Source organism: Chelonia mydas, chromosome 4 (genome assembly GCF_015237465.2).
Source record: "Chelonia mydas isolate rCheMyd1 chromosome 4, rCheMyd1.pri.v2, whole genome shotgun sequence".
Lineage (NCBI taxonomy): Eukaryota > Metazoa > Chordata > Testudines > Cheloniidae > Chelonia > Chelonia mydas.
The window spans coordinates 41,721,414-41,745,067 of record NC_057852.1 but is presented as its reverse complement, the minus strand read 5'-3'; the positions used below and the strand labels follow the sequence as shown (position 1 = coordinate 41,745,067).

The window sequence follows — 23,654 nt, the reverse complement described above, 5'->3', positions numbered from 1 at the left end:
ATCAATAAACTCATATTTCTTTTGTTCAGATTAGGAGGTGCCCAAGTTCATGTCTGACAGGAAGATAAATGGCTCCAGCAGTGGCTATTGCTAGTCTTCATGGAGACAAGTCTCACAAAACTGATCAAATAGCTGGTCTTTTAATTGCTTACCACCTACTACTGTGGGACTCTAACCGGACTCCAACCTTTGATTGGGGCCACTAGGCATTACTGTACTACAAATAAATAAGAATAAGCAGCAAAGATTAATACAGAAAATTGTACTGGTAGCCCAAAGGCAACCCACACATACAAACTGTCAAAATGGATTCAACAATTACATAAAATGAATAGGATAGTCTAAAAAAGTCTAAAAAGTCTAAAAAAGTCAATAATAAAGAAATAATATACAGCTTTAAGGTTGGTTAGAAAGTTAGACGACAAACATGAACCAAATATATCAGAGTTGGAAGGCTATCCAAAAAGGCATAAACCTTACATTTACTGAAAAAGTTTACTCAAAATCATTGACAAGGATCACATATGTGTGGGGAACACAGTCACTATATGTGAGCTATTCAAACCAACAGCCAACACACTACAGCATAACCTTTAGCAGTAACATGAGAGACAAGAAAAACTGCAGCACTGAGGACTAAGATCAATGATGCAGGTTTGGAGGAAGTACTTCCATAAAAAAAATGCAAAAAAATTAACGTACAACACGAAGAATATTATGTACCTATTCTCGGAAGCAACTCTGACCAAAAAATTACAGGATACAATTTCCACTATAGCAGATACTGTGTATAGTAGTCAGTGGATTAAATTACCTTGAACACCATACAAAAGAGACCTCTGATGATAGTATTCTCCTTTGATTTTTATAACTTGTTCCTTCTTGTCCCGCCCAGTCCCAAACTCACCATCCACATATTTTAACTGTGGTACTGAATAATATCAATGTAATAACTACTGCTGGCTAAATAGATGTATAAAACTGCTACTTATTTGAACACACAGAATTCCAGTGAGTACGGTGAAGGCATCCTGATCGCTCTAGGATCAAAAGGGGGATACTAAAATGACATGAAATGTTCCCTGTTCTGTCTGCCTTGTGCACTAGCAGTATGTTGAAGTAGGTATACACCAGATATTTTTAAATACTATATATTTTAAAATTCCTTGTGTAGTAAGGAAGTCCCTAGATTCTTTATTGGTCATTAACAACTTCCATGTTTGCTTAGGAGAAATGGGACCCTCACACATCAAAGTGTTTAAATGAGGGCTAGTCAAACATAGAATACCATTTTCATAAAAAGCCTTGGGAAAAAAAAATATTTTGCTTGATATTTTTCTTTTAAATATTTTTTATGAAAAATTTTAAATGAACATTGGTTTAATTTGAATTTTTGTAAAGGCTTTTAATTTTTTGGGGCCCCCTCCCCACACTTTTCACTTCTTTCCCCACTGGAAAAAGGAACGGGGGGGGGGGGGGGGGGAGGAAAATAAACCTTTGAAAACCCAAAACCAAAGTTTTTCAAAATACAAGAGTTTTTGTTTTAGTGGAAAATTCATTTTTCATCTAAAAATCTGATGACAAAATTATCAGCCAGTTCTACTTTTATATTTACCAAAAGAGCGTATATTCACAAGAAGAGCCCTGAACTTTATTTTTATAGGCTATCCATGCCAAAAAAAATCTGTGGCAGATGTACTGAAGCTTTAGCACGATATCTTGTTACACTAATATTAATACTTTAAAATTCCATGGGACTTACTCTCACTCATTAGCGTTTGCAATACTGGAAACTAATTCTGAAAAATCTCACCTATAAATGGTACTATATATATATATATATATATAAACTAAGTTTTTTATTTTTATAATACATACGTTGCTCATGTGAGCTTTTCTCTATATTAGCCACGGTCTTAGGAGGAAGATAAGGAACAGGTCCCCAGGTAGACAAAGCCCGTTTGCTGGTATCAAACTGCTGAGTAAAGAACTCCTGAAGCTTCATTCCTATTTTTATCAGGTCTGGGGTGGTTGATCTTGAAATCATCACTTGAAAGATATCCCACTTCAAGTCTCCATGGACAAATATCTCACTAAAATATAAAAAGAGTAAGAATATTCACCATAAATTCAGTTTATATTTGATTCAGTACAAAAAGTGACTTGTTTTCACTTTCCTAACCTGCATTATTTTAATTTTATTTTATTTTTGTCATCAGATATGATCTAGCCATCTTTTATGAAAAAAGCATATGCACTTTATTCTTTTGGATGAGAGAAATGGACAGAACTAGACAGTGGAAACATTAAGTACAGTAAGTAGTATTACCTTTTATCAGAAATACTTGAATCCAAGGTATTATACAGATTAACTTTCCATTCATCCTGCAGTTTAAGATCTGCATTACTGAAGATTCCCATAAGGATACTGGACCCCATATAGTCAACACGTGCTTCTGTAGAACCCATTGTAATCTGAATTTTGTGACTGGGTTGCTGGTTTGGATGTTCAGAAATATGAGCTGAAACAGAATAATTCAATATAGATATACAAGATCTTAAAAATGAAGGACCAGATTCTCTAATGTATCCTGACCCCTTTATGCCACTCTGATGGTGGAAAGGGACTGGAAAGCCACTGAACTGTCCTAAGCATTGGGAAGTCCCCAAATTGGTATAGGACTGACATATCCAGCTCTTACATCATCTTTCCTGCAGTTCCTAGCATAGGGGTGTTTGAGGAGCTATAGGGTACCACTGGAGTGCTGTGTACTCTTCCAGTTTCCAACTGGTAGAACACTTGGGGGCCACAGTCAGCCAGTGCAGGTTAAGAGCAGCCCTGGCCCTGAGGCAGAGAACCATCCCAGAATCAGGGAATTGCAACTGACTCCTGGACACCCTCCTCTGCCGCCAAACTTTGCCCAGTGGACAAAGGGTGCAGCAGGTGAGATTCTAGGCCAAAGTCTGTTTATATAATTAAATAAGTTCACATAGGAAAATTCTGTATTACATATGTGCTTTTGGCTTTTCATATTATGTAAAAATACTGACATTTCAGAACACTACACTTCTGCAGAATACCGCTGCACGGGTGTAATTCATAATGGACTTTGTATCGCGAAGTGTACAACTTGTAGTCTTTCCAACTTACCCACCATCTCCAAGGTATTAACATCTATGGTACCTCCAACCACACCTCCTCTAGAATCCAACTGTGATCTTCCCAGACCAACAGACATGCTAATTTCACGGTCTCTGTTACTACCAACAGATAAACGTCCTTGGCTTTTCAAACCACTAGTAGTCCACCTGAAACAGAGATGAAAAGCGGCAATGCATGAGTACTTCCAACACTTCAAACTACAAGATACCATTGTAAGCAAAAACTGTTGAGATATGCATAGTTTCTTGTTTTACTGCTGAGTTGTTTTTGAGTCAGTGTTTGGGGCAAGAAAAATATATTTCCACAAATAAGAAAAGCCAAATGACAAAATAGTGCTGTTTCAGAAAGAACAGACACTTAAGGTGTGAGGACAGGTTACTGGATGTAATTCTTCAGCAGTGATTAGGCATGTGCCATCTGTTGATGAGGTGCTTCAGAGCTGAAACTTTCAGCTTTGGAGTATTTCAACACTGGAATATGGAATGGGCAGAATTGCTAAGAGCATGGATCTAGTATACTCTGCGGTAATCTACCTGTGGAGAATGAAGCTCTTTACACACAAAATTTGAAAATTTGGCTCCAAATGAAATGTTGCTTCCCCCACCTTCTCCACAAAGCAGAAATAATATAACATAGGAGGGTTGGGCCCAAACCCGGCAGAGAGAAAATCCACCTTTCCGCAGCTTTGTGCCTCTTATAAAATGGTAATCTGATTTTCCCACATTGTCCTATACTGGCGATTTAGAAGATGACTCACTGTAGAAATATCTATGCATATAATGTAGTGTTCCTGTGGCCAGTGGCCTGCCAAGGATAGAGCGGACTATACTTTCCATAGGGCACTGAGGCTACCTCAGATCCTAATTTATGTCAAGTTCCTGAAGTCTGAGTGTAGCCTCAGTGGCCGTTAACACTTACAGTCAGTTTCATTTCAAGCAGACCATAGGTCAGGAGATCATACAACACTACATTCGTTCACTAGGGGCATTTAAAGTGGAATGGCAGGATTTAAAATTATAAAGATACAAAACCACCTAGAACAGTGGCTCTCAACTTTTCCAGACTACTGTACGCCTTTCAGGAGTCTGATTTCTTTTGTGTACCCCCAATTTTCACCTCACTTAAAAACTACTCGTTTATAAAAATCAGACATAAAAATACAAAAAAGTGTCACAGCACACTATTACTCAAAAATTGCTTACTTTCTCATTTTTAAGCTTATAATTGTAAAATAAATCAATTGGAATATAAATATTTTATGTACATTTCAGTATATAGTATATAGAAAAAAAGTCATTCTCTGTATAAAATTTCAGTTCGTACTGACTCCCTTAGTGCTTTTTATGTAGCCTGTTGTAAAATTAGGCAAATATCTAGATGAGTTGATGTACACCCTGGAAGACCTCTGTGTACTCCCAGAGGTAAGTGTACCCCTGGTTGAGAACCACTGACCTAGAAGACAGCAAGTTTTAAATGTTCTTGGGAGACAACTGTTTAACAGACTTTTCCCCCAAGCAAATTAAAATATCAAACAAATAATCTGCTAAATCACCAATTTTTCTACTTACGTAGTATTGCCCATTACATTGCTCATATTCATTTGGACATTTAATTGTTTCAAATTCATAGCAAACACAACCAGAGTTTCCCATGGTGTCCCCTGCTGACTTGCAGCTTTATTTGATTTATTAAACGGTGTTGATGTTTTCGAGAGTGTATCTAAAAACAGAGGAAAGTAAAAATTGAAAAAGGTATTCCCTGGAGGAAAACTTGCAGGTTTTTAACACTAAAAGATATTAACAGAAGACAAAACTGCCACGAGACTTAAAAGCACCACAGATGGAGAGGTTACTTACCTTACAGTAATTTGAGTTCTTCGAGAAGTTTTGTCCCTGAGGATATTCCACTGCAGAATGTGTTCATACCCATGTGCTCTCAAATGGAGATTGTAAAAAAGCAGCATCCATGTGTCTGTACAGAGCAGCACCTCGTGATCCCAGACAAGGGCATATAAAAAAGCATGGATCTGCTGCTACTCAGTTTCTTATCAACCATGAAACCAAAGATGCTGCAGCAACTGTATATGCCTATGGATGCTCCACCCTCGGAGGCCCCCAGGTAGTAACTCAGTGTGGAGGAGGGAGCTGAGGAGGCAAATCTAAAACAGTTTGGACAGCTGGGCTACCAAAGGTAGCATCAGCTCTGGAAGCAGGTAAGATAGCATAATGCTTGGCAAACATGTGAACTGAAGACCAAGTTGCAGTCCTGCAGATCTCTGCTATGGGAACCATCCTTCAGGAGGGGCAACAGAAGTGGAATGACACCCAGTGGAGTGTTCTATTGCTCTGAGAGGGTGTTGTATCCCAGCAGTTTTATAGCAGGTAAAGATGCAACCTAAAATCCATTTCAGAGTCTGAGTAGAAATTGGCAATCCATTCTTTCAGCAAAAGATACAAAGCATCTTGGAGAAGCTTTGTAGGTCTCAGTCTAGAGGGAGAAGGTGACAGCCCTCCTGATGTCTAGTGTGTGTGCAGACTAGTTTCCTCTCTGGAGGTGTCCTGCTTTGGATAAAATACTGGTAAACAAATTTCTTGATTAATACGAAATTCAGTGAGAACTTAGAGAGGAAGTGAGGATGGGGACATGGTGTAACCTTGTCAGGGTAAAAGACGGTATATGATGGGTCTGCCACGTACACCTTGACACCCTCATTCTTTTGGCTGAAGCAACAGCAACCAGAAATGAAGTCTTAAGGGAAAGGTGGAAAAGCGAGCAGCTATTGGCATCTCAAAGGGGAGGCATCTCAAGGCATTAAGGTCCAAGTTACGGTCCCATCGGGGAGCAGGGTTCCCGAGAAGAGGAAACAAGTTGTGTAAGCCCTTAGGGAACCTAACCATGGTTTGCGGTTAAAGACTGAAACCCCCTCAATAGGTAAATGGAAGGTCTTGATAGCGAGCAGGTGCACTCTGACTGAGCTAACTGACAAACCTCAGGTCTTTAAGTCCGATGGGTAATCTAGGATTTTTGAGAGTGGAGCATCTGAGGCTTGCAAAGAATAGAGGGAACATCAGGAATGGAAATGTTTCCACTTCTGCAAGTAAGTCTTGCAAGTAGGTGGTTTCCTGCTAGATCTTATCTGAACAGCGTAATTCCACACTCAGGAACGACTGAGGAGCCACCCCTTGAGACAAAGGACTGGGATGGATCAGGGCACCTGAGTTCCTCTCAAGAAAGACTTCCTGTCTCAGGAGATGAAGAGGTGTTGCCACGGAGAGGTGAAGGAGGTCTGAGTAGTACACTTGTCTTGGCCATGATGGCACTATGAGACTAATCCTTGCTCCTATTTGTCTCAGTTTGAATGATGTTTTGAGGATCAGAGGTATGGGCAGGTAGAGTTGGGCAGGAGACCAAGGTGTTGTAGCGCATTTTCCAACACTTGTGGTCCTGATGAAATCTGCAATTGTATTCTGGGAGGCTGGGTACATAAAGCACTGAGATTTCTAGATGATGTGAGATACACTAGCTCCACAGTCTTAGCGACTCTGCTGATAATGACTGGGATCTTGCTTCCCCTTGATGGTTTATATTGTCCAGCATTGTCCTAGATATTGTAAAGGAAGCGCTGACAGGCGTAATGAAATGCTCTTAGTTCTAGGACGTTCATGAAGAGTGCTCTCTTTTGTGGGGATCATTTGCCCTGTGCAGTGGCCTCTTGTAGAGGGCACGCCCAACCCAAGTGAGAGGCATCTGTCATGAGGAATTATATATATATATATATATATATATATATATATATATATATATTTTTAAGAGTGGAGGATATGAAAATTAGGATTCCACTTCAGTGGGTTCTTCCAGCCCCTGAGAGTGCTGTATGTTTGGAGGTACCATGATTGGTTTGGAAAGACCATTGGTTTGTGGTATACACAGTCCTCAGGCAAGCCCAAAGACATCTGAGGTGCAGACTTGCAACATAATGCATGTGGAATCATGCAACATAATGAATGTGGAAGCCAGTGTGTGGCCTAGGAGTTGTAGGCAGGCCCTTAGAGTTGTTTGTGGACTGTGCTGTAGGGTAGACGTTAGACTGGACATAGTGGAGAATCTTACCTTGGGAAGGTAAGCTCGGGAAATTAGGGAATCTAGAGTGGCTCCGATGAAGACTATCTTAATATCAGTGTTTTTAGATTAATGCAAATGCCCAGGGATTGAAACAGCATTTGTGCCTTGAATACTGCCAGTTGAACTTCTAGAGCTGATTGACTCCTGAGGTGCCAGTCATTCAAATATGGAAACACTGCAATGCTCCACCAACACAGGCGAGCTGGCACTGCTAAAAAGACCTGGTAAAGACCCTTGGGGAGAATGAGGATTTGGTAATGTTTTGAGTCTATTAATCAGTACAGAAAGCGCTTGTGGGAGGAGTGAATGGCTATATAAAAGGTGGTCGAGGGCGACAAACTAATTCCCAGGATTTAGGGATGGAAATGTGGTGGCTAAGGTTATCATCCTGAAGTGCTGTGAAAGGACATACATGTCCATATTCTTGGAATTTAGAATTGTCTTTCAGCCTCTGCTTCTCTTGGGAACCAGGAAATATTTGGAGTAGAACCCTCTTCTGATGAAGTTGGGAGAAACAAGCTTGGTAACTCCAAGTACAGGAGGGATTGCACTTCCTGCTTCAAGAGATCTTTGTGAGGCAGGCCCCTGAAGAGGAACTGGAAGGGGTGGGAGGGACAGAATGGACATTAATGGAGTATCCCACACTGATTACCTTCGGAATCCACTTGTCTGTGGTGATGCATTTCCTAGGCATGTAGGAAATGGTATAGGCAGTCTCCAAATGGGAGAGGGTTATATAGTGGAGTAATACAGCAAAAGATCCAGAGGGAGAGGTTGTTTGAGGCCCTCAACCAAGCTGTCAAAGTGGTCTCTTACATGGAGGTGTGCATTTTGTGCTGCTCCTGATCGCTGCCTAGGAGGCTCTGAAGATGTGAGGTAGGACTGTTTTGGGTGGTTTTGAAAAAGCAAGAACAGACTGCAGTCTGAGACCTGCTAAAAATGTCTCTTTATTGCAGTCATGTATATTCCCAGTGACCACAACATTGCCCTGGAGTCTTTAAGAGAGTGGAGTGAGGAGTCCTTGTCACCACTGAAGAGTTTGGGCCCTTCAAAGGGGAGGTGTTCTATAGTGTTTTGCACCTCCCTCAGGAGTCCAGAAGACTGGAGCCAGGATGCTTGCCTCATAACCACTGAGGTGGCTAGGGATCACAAAGTAGTGTCAGTGACATTGGGAACGGCCTGCAGGGAAGCTCTGGCAATTAACTGACTCCTTGTTGGAAGGAGAGGGTCTGCAACATGTTTGATTATTCCTTTTGTTGACCGCCTCTACCATCAGCCTCATTCCCTTAGCTGGAATGTAGTATTTATTTTGCAAGTGGGCATGATAGTAGCAGGTGTTTGCTGCTACTATTATGTGAGCAGGCGAGAACAGTGCTTCATTATCATTAATAGGAAGAGCAATCTTATCCTAAGGGATGATGTTTAAAATATCAATCAGGGAATGTTGAGACTCCTGCCGCTCCTCTAAAGGAGTCTGGAAGGATTCCGCCAAAGGCTTCATTAAGTCCTGGAAAGCCTAAAGTCGTCAGCACAGGAAGGTGGTGGCATTGCTGCCTCAAAGGACTCAGCTGAATGGGGTGAGTCTTCCTCATTCTGTGAGTCCTGGTCTCCTCAGGTACCAAGGGGCCACACAGTACCGGCTTATGGTTTTGCAGTGCCTGTGAGTGATGCAGGACCAACAGGTGCTGGTGTTTCTACCACGCTGGTATCCTAGAGTGCCTGTCACTACAGGGAAAATACCTGTGGCAGGTCTGGAACTCTGAGGATTTTGATATAACCCAGGAAGTGCCATGGAACTAAAAACAATAAGTTCGGGAGGGGAGACCCCCCTTTCAAAAGCACAGGATTGTATTAAAACCTAATATAATAATTAAAATAAAATCTGAACTAACTAAAAGAATGATTTAACAGTGAGTGAGAAAAGGTGGTAAGCAGAGAACAGTGGATATCATAAATGCACTCTACAGCAGTGGTCTCCAAACTTTTTGGCTTGCGCACCCCCAGGGTGACCTGCTGCAGGCACGCCGCCGATGGAAGCAGACCCGAAGACCTGCTGCAGGCGGGCCGCTGGAGAGGAACACCAGCCGTGGATGTGCAGAGCTGCCAGCGAAGAAAAAAAAACGGCGGAGTGCTGTCTGGCGGCGCTACTACTGCTGTGCACCCCCTGGGATCATCTCATGTATCCCCTGGGGTGCACGCACCCCAGTTTGGAGGAGACTACTGCTCCAGAGCAGCACACCGCCTTTTTTTTTTTTTTTTTTTAAACACAATCTCTGGTAAAGGGTGCACGTGCACGCACGCATCCTATGGTGGAGTGTCCATGGGGCATATACTTGGAGAACTACAACTAAAGATTGCCGAAAATTAAAACATTTACAGTTTACTTTGTTGCCTTAATTATCATGAGAATGAAATCATTCATTTCTCTATTTTTATGAACACTGTCATGAGAAAAAATAAATAAATTTCAAGTCATCCATAAAATATAATAAATATTTTAAAGTCTTACAGATTTTACACATTAAATACTGAATCTTTGTATTTCAGAAACGGCAACATACATGTGGAGACCAGTGGAGCAGACAACTTTTCTGACAAAGAGATCTAGTCTTCTATGGTCCTTTTCCCTTGTGTTGTATTAGAAGGCCCTGGCTACTTGGATCTTCCTTGAATAGGCTACTAAAATAAATCAGCTTGTCCCTGGATGCAAATAAAAGTATTCCAAGCCCTTGGGTGGAGCTTGGTACTCTCTATTTGCCCTCTTGGAAGTGGCAGGTATTGATGCTGGAGTATGCCACAAGTTTTTTGCAGGATTAACAATCCCTCAATAGACAACGGTGAATCTACTAGACGTGGAAGGTGGCAGATTACCAGCGGGCCTGTTCCCTCTGAGAACCATGCCTTCTCCAAGAGTGCTCTCTAGAGTCCCTGCCAACTCTCAGTGTAAACACCCCCAAGGGGCCCCTTCTATCTCTCTCTCTCTCTGTTCATCGATTCAGTGCACCAGAAGATGCAAAGGAGGCAGCCACTGAACTGGAGAAGGGGTCTTGACCTAAGAAATTTGGTCAGTAAGACTGCTGAGAGTATGTGGTGAGAAAACGTTGCTTTGAATTTAACAATTTAAGTTAGGCACCAGTTGCTTTTTATCTTTATTGTAACCATTTCTGACTTATGCCTTATTACTTGTACTCACTTAAAATCTCTCTTTATAGTTAAACTTGGGAAACTCCATTTGGGGTGGCAAGCATTATTTCTATTAAAGCAATAACAGAGTTTATATAAACTTGTATTGTCCAGGAGAAGGCTGGTCAGTACAGGACATACATTTCTGGGGCAAAATTTAAGACTGGGAATTAGTTGGGTCACCCTGTACTATAGCCAAAGTTGGTAGGAGCCAAGGTGTGGCTGACTGCAGCACGCACGCACACACAGAGCCACGAATGACTTCCATACTGGAGACTCTGAGCAGTCCAGACTGGCAGCTACAGCAACAAAGCATTGTAAAGGGCAGCCCAGGTTAGAGGGCAGCGATGTGACAGCAATTCATTAGTCTAGATTGTACCCTGGGGTTTGTCACATAGACTGGTGAACTTCAAGTCAGTAAAACTCCTACTGGAAGCCCACATGAATATTTGTCATTTTTTAAAACATGGCACTATGCCTAAACTGCATGAGTATGTGCTAGTTCAAAAAAATATTTAGCTAACCACGAATTCTACTTCAGCTCAGTTTTCCTCTGTGAAGTGCTCACATTTTGCCCTCCATATAGATTAAAAACCTGTCCTCTCACTTCTCCACATATTTCACTATAGTAAAAAACATTTTTAAACACCTTATCTGCCTCAGTACTGTACAGACCCCAAATAAAAAGAACAGGAGTACTTGTGGCACCTTAGAGACTAACAAATTTATTAGAGCATAAGCCATGTAGCCCACGGAAGCTTATGCGCTAATAAATTTATTAGTCTCTAAGGTGCCACAAGTACTCCTGTTCTTTTTGCAGATACAGACTAACACGGCTGCTACTCTGAGACCCCAAATAGACACCACTGTTTCACTCATAAGATGCAAAATCAAATCAGTCATAGCAGAACAAGTTCATATTATTTTCTCCACCTCTATACAAAGAGAAACACATCTGTATTTATTTTGTACTTCCTAATATGGGCCTAAGACTCAGTCATCTGCATGCAACCACATATTTGACAATCCAATCTGTGACGTGAAGCTGCTACGGGGAACACCAGGTTAGCATGGGTGGACCCAAGTGTAAAGGAAAGGATTACTATAAATAAAGATAAACTGCAGAACCACATCCCAGCTGTGTAACCTTTGTGCTAGCGATAGCATTTCCAATGGTGTTTTATAGACTAGATGGACAAACTATATTTCAGTTCCTGTAGTTCTCAAACTCTGTCCTATCACAAAAAGGAGACACTAGCACAATGAGAAAAATACATGCTTTAGGATCTGATCCTGCAAGGTGCTAAATATTTCAGTGGGAGCCAATGGCACTCACCACCTCACAGGATTGTGCCTTTAAGTTTTAATTTATTTATAGGCTTGCTATTTTTCTGTGATTACATTTCCTGTTTAAAATGTTAAGAACGAGTTCACTGAATTTTTAAAACAATATAATTACTTTATCTCCATCCCACCTACAGCACTCTAAGAGTACAAGATCAGAATGAAAACTTACAGTTGCAAACACAGTTATTCTGACTGATAACTAATAACTTTTTCTGACTGATATGATGACTCAATGCCCTATCACATATCACATCGTTGTACTTAATTACTGGAAATATTTATAGTGTTAAATCACACTAAAAAGACACAGGATTGTTAAAAATCTCCTTTTCCACTCACCTCTGTGGGGAACTGAAGAATCAGATACACTCCGGGATCTTGCAACAGCTGGAGATTTTAAATTATGATTTGCTGTCCCAGGTGACATACTGGTGTTTGTATTGTGCTCATTAAAAACATTGGGTGATTGTGCCATGTGTGTAAATGAAGCAGACTGGCAGGGCTGCTCCCAAGTCCTACAGTATGCTTTACGTGACGATTCAGGAGAAAGATGCTGGCTTACCCCGTCAATGGAATCTGGTGTTCCAGGACCTGATGCTGCTGGAAAAGAAAAGTGCCCATAGTGCAGTGTAACTTTATTTTATTTTTAGTCAGTCAGTCTGTAACACTTAACAGAAGCAAAATGATTTACTCCTACATATGGGGAAATTTTTTGTATATTTCAATCTTAGCAGCAAATCTCATAGTAGTAACTTTGAAACTCTTCTAAAGTATTTTTATTGTCACCTTAATATTATTTTAATAGTATTCATAGAATCATAGAAGTGTTGGGTTGGAACGGACCTCAAGAAGTCATCAAGTCCAACCTCCTGTGCTGAGGCAGGACCAAGTATACTTAGACCAGGGCTTGGCAACCTTTCAGAAGTGGTGTGCCGAGTCTTCATTTATTCACTTTAATTTAAGGTTTCGTGTGCCAGTAATATATTTTAACGTTTTTTAGAAGGTCTCTCTCTATAAGTCGATATATTATATAACTAAACTATTGGCATAGATAAAGTAAACAAGGTTTTCAAAATGTTTAAGAAGCTTCATTTAAAATTAAATTAAAATGCTGATCTTACACCGCCGGCCTGCTCAGCCCACTGCCAGCCTGGGGTTCCATTCACCTCGGCCGGCAGCAGGATGAGCGGGGCTTTGGCTGGCAAGGGGCCGGCAGCCAGAACCCCAGACTGGTAGTGGGCTGAGCGGGGCCGGCGGCCGGGACCCCAGACCGGCAGTGGGCTGAGCGGCTCAGCCCGCTGCCACTCAGCCTGGTACCGATCTGGGGTTCCATCTGCCGGGTCCTGGCTGCCGGCCCGGGATCCTGGCCCTGCCCACATAGAGTGGGTACCTACCTTCTCCCTGGTTCTAGCCCATTCTCTTCCTCTCTCTCTGCACTGAGCTGAGGGTGGGAGTGCAGTGAGCACATGGCTGGGGGTTGGAGTGTAGGGTCTGGCCAGGAACTACAATGAGGGAGGGGGATCAGGGTTGGGGCAGGAGATTTGGGGGTGGAGTGCTTAGCTGGGCAGCTCCCATTTGGTACGAGGGGTGGGGGTGGGAATATAGGGGATGCAAGAGTCAGGACATGGGGTGTGGGGGGGCTGGGAATGTGGGGGCGTGCAGTAGTCAGGGCAGGGGGTGTGTGAGGAGGGTGCAGGAGTCAGGGCAAGAGCTGTGGGGGGGCTGGGTATGTATGTGTGGGGGTGCTGGAGTCAGGGCAGGGGTCGTGGGGGGTGCAGGGGTCAGGGCAGAGGGCTGGGAGGGTGTGTGAGGGGGGTGCAGGGGTCAGGGCAGAGGGCTGGGGGTGTGGGGGTGCTCCCAGCCCCCTGGCCAGAGCGGCTCACGGCAGGGGGCTAGAGGGGATATGCCCTAATACCACCCCACGGCCCCCGTCCCCACCTCTTCTCCGCCTCCTCCCCAGAGCAGTGAGCGCGCTGCGGCTCCGCTTCTCCCCCTCCCCTGCAAGGGCCATCAGCTGATCGGAGGCAGGGAGGGAGAGGAGGAGGGGCAGGAACCCAGCACACTGGGGCAAAACGCGGGGGGGGCGTGGGGGGGAGAGAAGAGCACGCCGGGGCAGGCAGGATTTTTAATGGCACGCTGCTGCTTGCTGGGGTCCAGGCCTGGGTTCGGCAGCAGGCTGAGCGGGGCTGGTGGCTGGGACTTGGCAGACAGCAGCATGCCATTAAAAATCAGCTTGTGTGCTGTCTTTGGCACGCGTGCCATAGGTTGCCGACCCCTGACCTAGACCATCCCTAACAGGTGTTTGTCCAATCTGTTCTTAAAGATCTTCAACGATGTAGATTCCATAACTTCCCTTGAAAGCCTATTAGAGGTTTTAACTACCACCCTGAAGTTTTTCCTAATATCTAACATACATTTTTCTTGCTGCAGATTAAGCCCATTACTTCTTGTTCTACCTTCAGTGGACATGGAGAACAACGGATCATAGTCATCTTTATAACAAACCTTAACATATTTGAAGACTTGTCAGGTGCCCTCAGTCTTCTTTTCTCAAGACGAAACATGACTTGTTTTTAAAAACAAAACAAAACAAAACCACCCCATTTCCTTATAGGTCAAGTTTTCTAAATCTCCTATCATGACTGTTGCTCTTCCCTGGACTCTCTCCTATTCATCCACATCTTTCTTAAACTGTAGCACCCAGAACTGGACATAGTACTCCAGCTGGGGCCTCACCAGTGCTGAGCAGAGTGGGACAATTACCTGCTAGATCTTACATATGACCCTCATTAATATACCCCAGAATAATAGCCTTTTTCACAACTGTATCATATGCATTTTGTGACCCACAAATTGACTCCTTTTCAATTTTTGTGATCCACTATAACCCCCATGTCTTTTTCAGCAATACTATGGCCTAGCCCATGTGACAATGTTCCTCCTCTACCTTGGTGGGTCTTGCCCTTATTGGCGGATTTGCTCGCCTTGGAGTTTCACCACAGCCCTCAGTTTGGCCGTTTTCGTGAACCCACAGTCCAGGTCAACTCCTCCTGTGTCTGACCAGGAGTTGGGAGGTTTGGGGGGAACCTGGGCCCGCCGTCTACTATGAGTTCCAGCCCAGGGCCCTGTGGAATGCAGCTGTCTAGAGTGCCTCCTGGAACAGCTGTGCGACAGCTACAACTCCCTGGGCTACTTCCCCATGGCCTCCTCCCAACACCTTCTTTATCCTCACCATAGGACCTTCCTCCTGGTGTCTGATAATGCTTGTACTCCTCAGTGCTCCAACAGTACACGTTCTCACTCTCAGCTCCTAGCGCCTCTCACTCCCAGCTCCTTACACGCACACCACAAACTGAAGTGAGCTCCTTTTTAAACCGAGGTGCCCTGATTAGCCTGCCTTAATTGATTCTAGCAGCTTCTTGACTGGCTGCAGGTGTTCTAATCAGCCTGTCTGTCTTAATTGTCTCCAGAAGGTTCTTGATTGTTCTGGAACCTTCCCTGTTACCTTACCTAGGGAAAAGGGACCTACTTAGCCTGGGGCTAATATATCTGCCTTTTATTACTCTCCTATAGCCATCTGGCCCGACCCTGTCACACCAGCTATTTCCCGTTTTGTAGCTGTGCATCTGATTTTTCCTTCCTACATGCAGACTTTGCACTTGTCTTTACTGAATGTCATCTCGTTGATTGCAGACCAATTCTCCAGTTTGTCAAGGTCATTTTGAATTATAATCCTGTCCTCCAAAGTGCTTGCAAACCCTTCCAGTTTGGTGTCATCCACAAATTTTATAAGCACACTCTCCACTCCATTATCTAGGTTATAAATTTTGCTGAAATTTAAATTTGTTTGTAGAGACTTTTTCTTAATACATAACACCAACTCCCCATTTAGGTGAATGAAAAATTCCTGGGAATTGGAATTGGGCAATACCTGCTTTCAGTCTGTATATTATACTACAGTATAGTTTCTACTGCTTTATCTAGTTACTCATTCTACTCATATATTATGGCATAAATTAAACAATTCTTGCTTTGGTTTATTTAATGGAAGAATATTCCAGAGAAATAAGGGGAGCTTACCTGGTAGATTTATGGTTTGATCACCTAGAAAAAGGCGTCTGGCAATACTTCTCCTATACCAGGCTCTTGGGAAGGCCAAAATCTCACTGAGTCGTCGCATGTCATATTTAAATGAAGCAGATCCTATATCACAGACAGCTGATAAAAAATGCAAATGGCTCAATATTCAAAGATTTTGAAAATCGAATCTAACATTTGAAAATTTACCCTTCAATTTTTTTAGGTTACTCATTTCGGATATATTCACCAAAACATTTTCAAGCACTAAAAGAGGTAGTGCAATATATACTTACCTTATAGTAACTGTGGTTCTTCAAGATGATGTCGTCCATGTGAATCCTACTCTAGGTGCACCTGTGCCTCACGTGCAAGGGAGGAATCTTTGAATAGCAATGTCCATTGGGCTGCACCTGCACTGTATGTACTCATGCCATCTGGACCCAAGGGCATAAAGGATAGAGCGGGCATAACTGTCCCTCAGTTCCCTTGCCAACCCAGAATCCCAGGGAAGGAGGACTCTGAAAAAGTGGGGGTAGAAGGCAAGTTTGGGGATCCACATGGATATCATCATCTCGAAGAGCCACAGATACTTTATAGTAATTGTTCTTTCTTCCTCGAGTATACGTCCATGTGGATCCCACTCCATCTGACAGATAAAGCAGTGCCTCATCTGAAAGGTGTGATTGAGAAGTCTTGGCTGCCACTAACTAAATACTGACCGTAAAACCATCAAACCAAATTTGGCATCTGATCTTGCAGCCAGCTCAAAGGCATAGCATTTAACAAAAGTAAAGGGATTTGTTCACGCAGCTGCCTTGCAAATTTGAGACATGAGCATGTTCCTGAAGCATACAGAGGACATAGCTTGTGCTCTATTGGAGCAAGCTTTAATATTTGGAGAATAAGATTGTCAGTCATGACAGATTTAAATACACTATGTAATCCTTTTCAATATTCTCTGGGAGGAGATGGCTTGATCCCTAGAATCACAGAGATGGTCACAAAAGAATAGTCTGTTTGAAAGGCTTTGCCCTATCAAGGTAATATAACAATACCCTTGAAACATCCAGGATGTGGAGTTTCTTCTCTTCTGGAGAGGAATGGCGTTTTGAAAAGAAAATGGGTGATTAGGGATTAACAGACTAGTTCAAATGAAAGTCTGACAACTTTGGGAATAAGTTTAGGATGAGATCTTATCACCATTTCTCTGTGGAATATTGTGTTAGGAGGGTCAGCAAAGAGAGCTTGGAGGTTCTGACTCTTCAGGCTGATGTAATGGTGACTAAAAATATTGTCTTGAGGCTAAGGTGCTATCTTTGGTGACAAACAAATCTGTAATTGGATTTCCCTACTGGTGAAATACTGGCATAATGATGGAGCTCTTCAGAAAGCATTTGTGTTTGGTGATGTAGTGTTGGAAGACTGACACTGTTTGAAGCCCAGGGGCTCTGCATCTGCCATTTTGGTGCAAATAGCGGCACACTGTGACAAGGAACAAACAACATTTATTTTTTGATATGACCAAAATAAAGTTAAAAAAGGGGGACAATGTAAAGTTGTAGGATAAATATGAAATTAAAGAATTAAAGTTAGCTTAAGCTTGTTTTAAGGAAATATATATGTTGTAAAGAAAGACCCTGACTAGCAAAACGGAAGGCCTTGAAAATAATGAGTTATAAGGCCAGAAGGAATGAAGTCTGGTCCAAAGAATAACTAATAAGATAAGGGGAAGTTTCTAAAAAGAAGGCCTCTGACTGATGGGGGTGACTGAAGATGGTTTTAAATAAGACAAAAAGAATGTGTCTTAAAAGAAACCAACATAAAACTTCCCACCCCACATAACAGTGCTATCCTAAAAATAAAAGCCTATGTGAACCCAGGTGCAATGGAAAAAACTGTTGGTCAGCAAGAAGGAGGGGAGGGAAGGCCTTGGGAAGAAAGGAGGCTGTAAATCTTATCGGGATTAACACAAGAACTAAGGGTGAACAGTCTCAAATTGTTTTTTTAGCTCAACTCAGTAGCAAGAAGGAACTGACAGATAGTTGCAGCTGCTCTGCCCTTTCTATCCCACAGGAGGGACTCATGAGGACGTGCATAGTTAAGGCACAGTTAAACAGACACTGCAGTTCAAAGATTCTGATCTTGTGTGCATAAGGCTCATGTGCACCCACAGTGGGATCTGTGTGGACACAAAGAAGATAACATACAAACTGTTGGAAAATAAGTTCATTTGTTTGAAGTTTACTGAAAAATAAAAGCGTCAACATGTAAATCATGAATATACTAAATATTAATTTTAGTAAATTTAATGACAAATTACTTTTTGCTGGTACTGCTGGAGCTGAGAGAAATACCTACAAAAAACTCTCAAAACCACATGAAATACATCTGGGTTTGCCAAAGGGTCCTTCAGGTTTATGAACTACCTGACTAACCACAATTTTTGCCTCAAAATCCTGTGGAATTGTTTAAGCTTGGTTTGGGTGAAACTCAGGCGTAACAATTCTCTTTGCTTTATGATCATGGACCAAATTCAAAGTTCATTCATACTGGAAAATCAAAGCAAAAATCTCAAGAGCTGTAAACCCATACAGACAGAAGTCAAAGAACACATGTGAGGTGTTGAAATTAAATGAGTCAACAGTGGAGAAGGAGGAGGGTATATGCACATACAGAGATATCTGAGGTCACCCAAACACAACCCCCCCATCCCAAGGTCTTAGTCATTGATTCACTTAAAAGATGTTGTTATTGCACACGATAGGTTGGTGGCTTTGAAATGACATCTATATAAAAAGTGGTGGAGAAAGAATGGTGCTTATCATTGGAACAACACTTCTATTGTTAGGCAAACACAGAAGAAAGCAATATAGATTAAATGAAACTTGTAAGTACCAGATATATTTATTAACGTAGTATCCATCTTGCTTGCAGCTTTGCTTGCAGACTGGCTCTCAAAAAATGAAGCACCTCCTGAACGTCTTATTCTTGACAGACTTACTTTCACAAATTCAAGGTTAATACTCAGAGAATCTTTCCGACCAGTGACTGAAGTGGGCTCCTCATCTACATTACCTACAAACAGAAGGGGTGATGTTCAGTGTACTCCCCAAATTAGCACCTCAGTGTAAAAATCATTTATGGTTCTTGTAGGGTAGAAAAAACAAAAAACCTTTACTTGGGAACACCATCAAGATGAAAGTCAAATTTTTGTATGAAATTTTGGTAATTACTATATGCCACAAGTGACACAGTTTTCAGTTTGTTTACATTATGCGTTTGACAGCAGAGTGGGGTGAATAGCTAATTTTTCAGTTTACTGGCAGTTCTGAAAAATTGGAAAAAAACATTTCAGATCAAACTGAATCCCACAATTGCAAACAATTTAGGTGATCGAAAAAAATCTGTTCTGGGTGAAATGAAACTTTTTTTGTTTGACCCAAAATGAGAGTGACTGGGGGTGGGAGTGTGTTTGAGCATTTTTAAAGGATTAGATTCACAAAATGGCCAGTGAAGGAGGCAATAGTGGTAATCTCCTTATCACTTTTAGTCCAGTAGTTAGGATACACTCTTGCAAATCCCTTCTCCATCGGAAGAGGGGAACTGAATTTGAGGGCTTGTCTACAGGGTGGGGTAATGCACTCTACAGAGGTGTGATTTCTAAAATGCACTAATATGTCGCATATCAATTGGTCTGTGCAGACCCTGCTGGTGCCCACTAAAGATTCCCTAGTGTGCTTTAATGTAGTACAGTTTCAAACAGCACAACGCTGAAGGGCACCAGGCAGGTCTACATGGCCAATTAATGCACAATATATCAGTATGCTTTAGAAATCACACTCACTGTAGAGCGCATTACCCCACTGTGTAGACAAGCCCAGAGTCTTCTATATCCCAGGTGAGATTACAAGGCAATGACTATCTCCACCTCCTCCTACCCTGCCCTGGTTGTATGAATGGCATTTAAGCCGCACTCCCTGAAAAACATGGCCAAAGCTATTTAGCAAATTCATGTCAAAGTTGCAAATAATTTTGGGTCAACCCAAACAGCTTTTTTTGGCAAATAAACTATTCCTCTGAAATATTTTACCCAGCTCTATATGATAGCATTTTGTCACCGCTCTTCAGGGCAGAGACTATTCTACTCTATGTACCCTCATCGTGCACATATGCACTTGGTATGTTAACAGTTCCACTAAATCCAACAAGAATATTCATGTCTGTAAAGCTGTTCATGTTATTAGGTGTTTTCAGGGTAAAGACCTATGCTTATATAGGCTATAGCAAAATGGAACCCAACTTTGATTGTGGCTGTGAGCTGCTATCATATAACAAACAGTTAACATACAAATAAGTGCAAACACTTGCAAATCCACTTAAAGCATTTCAACATGTTTGTGGGAATGTTGGAATTTACACCAAGAATTCCTATAAGCGCAAGCGGGTCTACTTTTTCCTATTAAGACAAATGGGTTTTGCAGTTGCAGGTTCTAAAGCATGAACACACATGATTTTGGATCTGCCAAGTGCAGGTATATGAATGCTTTCACACAAGTGTCAGTTGGAGTGCTGAAAGTAAGGTCCTCCAGGATCCTATAACAGTAAAGAGGGTATACACATCCCTGATGGACTGATTCTTTAACACTTAGTCTTGTGCAACCATTTCTCACATTTTAACAATTGTTTATGAAATCTTGTAACTTTTGCAATTGTTCATTAAATTAAAAAAATCCATTCTGTACCTAGTGCTCCTGATCCAGGAGTTAGACCAGTAACAGCAGATTTTTGTTTTCCTGCTCCATATGGATGAAATACATAAAGGGAGAAATCAGACATGCAGGCTGTGAAGCTCAGGCCTGATGAGTTGCTGTTAGAGCTAGTCAAATCTGACTGGCTACTGCTATGTCGGGTTCTGCCAAGAGGGCTGCCTAGTCCAGATGAACCTAAAGAAAATCCAAAAATCCACAAATGTTATATAGTAGTTTTAGTACAAAAGCATTTTCAACCATGAAGCTGTTTAAAAATATTTACTATGTCATAAAAAGCCAGCTGATGCATCAGATGCATTTCAAAAATAATCTCAGTGAAACAACAATTTGGGGACACAACCCCATGCTCTGGGTGTCCCTAAAGCTCTGACTGCCAGAAGCTAGGATTGGACCACTTGATACATTGTCCTGTTCTGTTCATTCCCACTGAAGCATCTGGCACGGTCAGTAGACAGGATACTGGGCTAGATGGACCATTGGTCTTACCCACTAGGCAATTCATATGTTCTTATGGCTTAAATAACCTAACTAACAATGCCATTCCTGTCAAAAGGTTAAAACAGACAACTGAACTTACTTTTACAGAGGCAAAAAAATTGCTCCTAAAATACTTTACCCATCTGAGTTTTCAGAATAGGTTGGAAAACTGATATGAATGCCTTCTTATTCAATTTCATAAATGTACAACTCCATAGTTAGTGGATGCTGTATTTTTAACTTCGCATAGAAACACACACCATCAAAAGTTGAAAGTCTAGAGTAAGCTAAGGGAGAATTTCCACTGTTTTGATGGAAGGTGGATTAGGTCTAGAGTAAATGATTCTGAATAAAGAAGAAGAATAAAAAACTAGCTAAACATTTAAACTGAATTCTGAAAATCATACTAAAAGTGAAAGAATGAAGTCATTCCAAATTAAAAACAGACAACCTGAAGTGAAACTTAATAAACAAAACTCCACATTATATACACATATATTCACAAATAAAGATATTTGAGCAGTTCCTCAGTATTTAACAGAAAGGCTAGCAACCTATCCATTTAAAGTTTTTCTTATAATACTCATCACCATAGTTGCTAAATGATGTGCTAAGCTTATCAAAGAGTAGTAAAATCAACCTAATTGTACAGCTTCAAAAGTGTTTTTTTGGATGTAAAATACCAGTGCACTGGCAATAGAGACTACCGAAAAGTATTGCTCTGAAACTTCTTTTAAAAAACAGCTTCCATTACATGGTTTGTGGACATTCCTGAAGACCAGCAACAACATAAAAAAAGTTGTTAAAACTGATCTGATACCAAAGAGCCATTCTGTTAAAATCACAACTGTCTAACAATGTAGTAAAAATAGATTTTATTATTCTAGCAATAAGGAGTTTTTGTCATGCCTAGAACCCAATGCAACTCTAACATTGCACTACATAGGTGTTTAACTTTTATTCTAATTTATTCCTCCTCCCACCCCCACTATACACAAACAGAACTTAATTTACTTATGCTGTTAGCTAAATGTATTAGGTGAACTAATTCAAAGAAAATTGTTTATATATATTACCTGGTATCCCAGTTTTATTACCTGAGTTCTTTGATCCAGTTTGTGAAGTATTACCACCAACTGCCAAGTTTTCTGTGGGGCAAGTTGTGCCTAAGGTCTCCAATTCTCCTCGGTTTGAAGAGAACACTAGGTCTAGAGAGGGCAGCTTCAGCATACATTCTACTCTTGATACAGGTAAGCAGCTGAACTTGATCTGTGAAGGCTAAGCCGAAAGAAAAGATTTTAAGAACAAATATAAAATTCCTGAAAATCATTATGAGCCTGAATCCAAAGAATAGCAGCTTGCAACTTTCCTGTACCCTAAATACACTAAGGCTTTTTTGGTCTAGCTTTGAAATTACTAAGATCTCCATGATTTACAATCTGCAGAATTTATGTTAATTTCTGAGATTTCCTATATCATTGAGGTGTGTTACCCAGGAAGTCCAGGCAATGGTCAGGAAAGATGCCTATATATATTAGTGAATCATTCTCCCAGAACTAATCTGTGTGCCCCAAGTGAATCCACAGTTTGGAAGCTGCTTCATATTTGGAAGATGTGGAAGCTCAGCTTTGATACCTATCAAGCCAAATTATGCTGAAGCAGCTGAAATGGACAGTCTGAAGACACTGTGGATTATATTAAAATCCTTGCCTCTCAAAACTTCCTGGGTCAGCTTCCTGTTGAATTTATGGGAGAACCAAGAGAGGTCGAAGAAAGTGCCAAAAGTGCTCACAGACTGGTAGCCCACAACAATTTTTGGGTGTAAGTCTCCCAACCCAACCAGTTATGTTTCATTTTGAGACCCTAACAGATGTCTTTTATATCTATGTTGCTCAATGTATGAATGCACTCAAAGCTGCCATGTAAAAAAAAGATAGTTTGGACAGTCGGAAAAATATAACGCCCCAAAGACAAATACAAGATGAAATGAATTTCTATAAAAATGGTTTGTTTAGATGAACTAAGAGTTGAAAGGTAGCAAACCTCAAGGTACCCATATCTGAAACATATCCTGAGGATAAAATATTTTAGCTATATGTACTTTATTTATTTATTTAGTTGAAAAAGAATGATAGCTGTAGATGCTAGTTATACAAGGATATTTTCTGAGGAATAAGTTGAGAATTGTGCTGTAGAGAAGACAGGTATGTTCAAGTGAGGCTGTAAAACAGTCAGAGTGTAGCAGCAGCAAAGCAACAAAGGGAACCCCCACCATGAACAGCAAGAAAAGTAGTGATTAAAGGCCAGTGGGGCTTCTCAAAAGGGTTCACGTCTGTTGAGCACCATGTGCTTGGAACCAATGACTTTATAACTCTAGTTAAAAGAATTCTCATTGGTGTTGTGCTGGAAACATATTGCTCAGAATGGATATCTATTGAATGTAACTATCTCTAAAGAATCTAATTTTAAACAGCAAAGTTAAAGGCAAGCTTAAAATGAAAGTATGTTTTAAA

At 41.3% G+C, this 23,654-nt stretch overlaps 1 protein-coding gene across 26 annotated transcripts in view; it reads right to left on the bottom strand.

The window, feature by feature from the left end:
- KIAA1109 (KIAA1109 ortholog) overlaps positions 1 to 23,654 on the bottom strand; it is a 226,017-nt gene that overhangs the window by 8,823 nt on the left and 193,540 nt on the right. For 16 of the 26 annotated variants that reach the window (XM_043545461.1, XM_037897145.2, XM_043545470.1 and 13 more), the window contains 9 exons: positions 22,218 to 22,419; positions 20,638 to 20,838; positions 18,791 to 18,970; positions 15,896 to 16,033; positions 12,155 to 12,415; positions 4,732 to 4,882; positions 3,152 to 3,309; positions 2,330 to 2,522; positions 1,879 to 2,093 (listed from right to left, as the gene is read on the bottom strand). In XM_043545461.1, coding sequence (XP_043401396.1) covers positions 1,879 to 2,093; positions 2,330 to 2,522; positions 3,152 to 3,309; positions 4,732 to 4,882; positions 12,155 to 12,415; positions 15,896 to 16,033; positions 18,791 to 18,970; positions 20,638 to 20,838; positions 22,218 to 22,419 — 1,699 coding nt within the window. The remainder of the gene's footprint in view (positions 1 to 1,878; positions 2,094 to 2,329; positions 2,523 to 3,151; positions 3,310 to 4,731; positions 4,883 to 12,154; positions 12,416 to 15,895; positions 16,034 to 18,790; positions 18,971 to 20,637; positions 20,839 to 22,217; positions 22,420 to 23,654) is intronic. The other 10 variants (XM_043545479.1, XM_043545464.1, XM_037897147.2 and 7 more) reach the window with 1 other exon arrangement.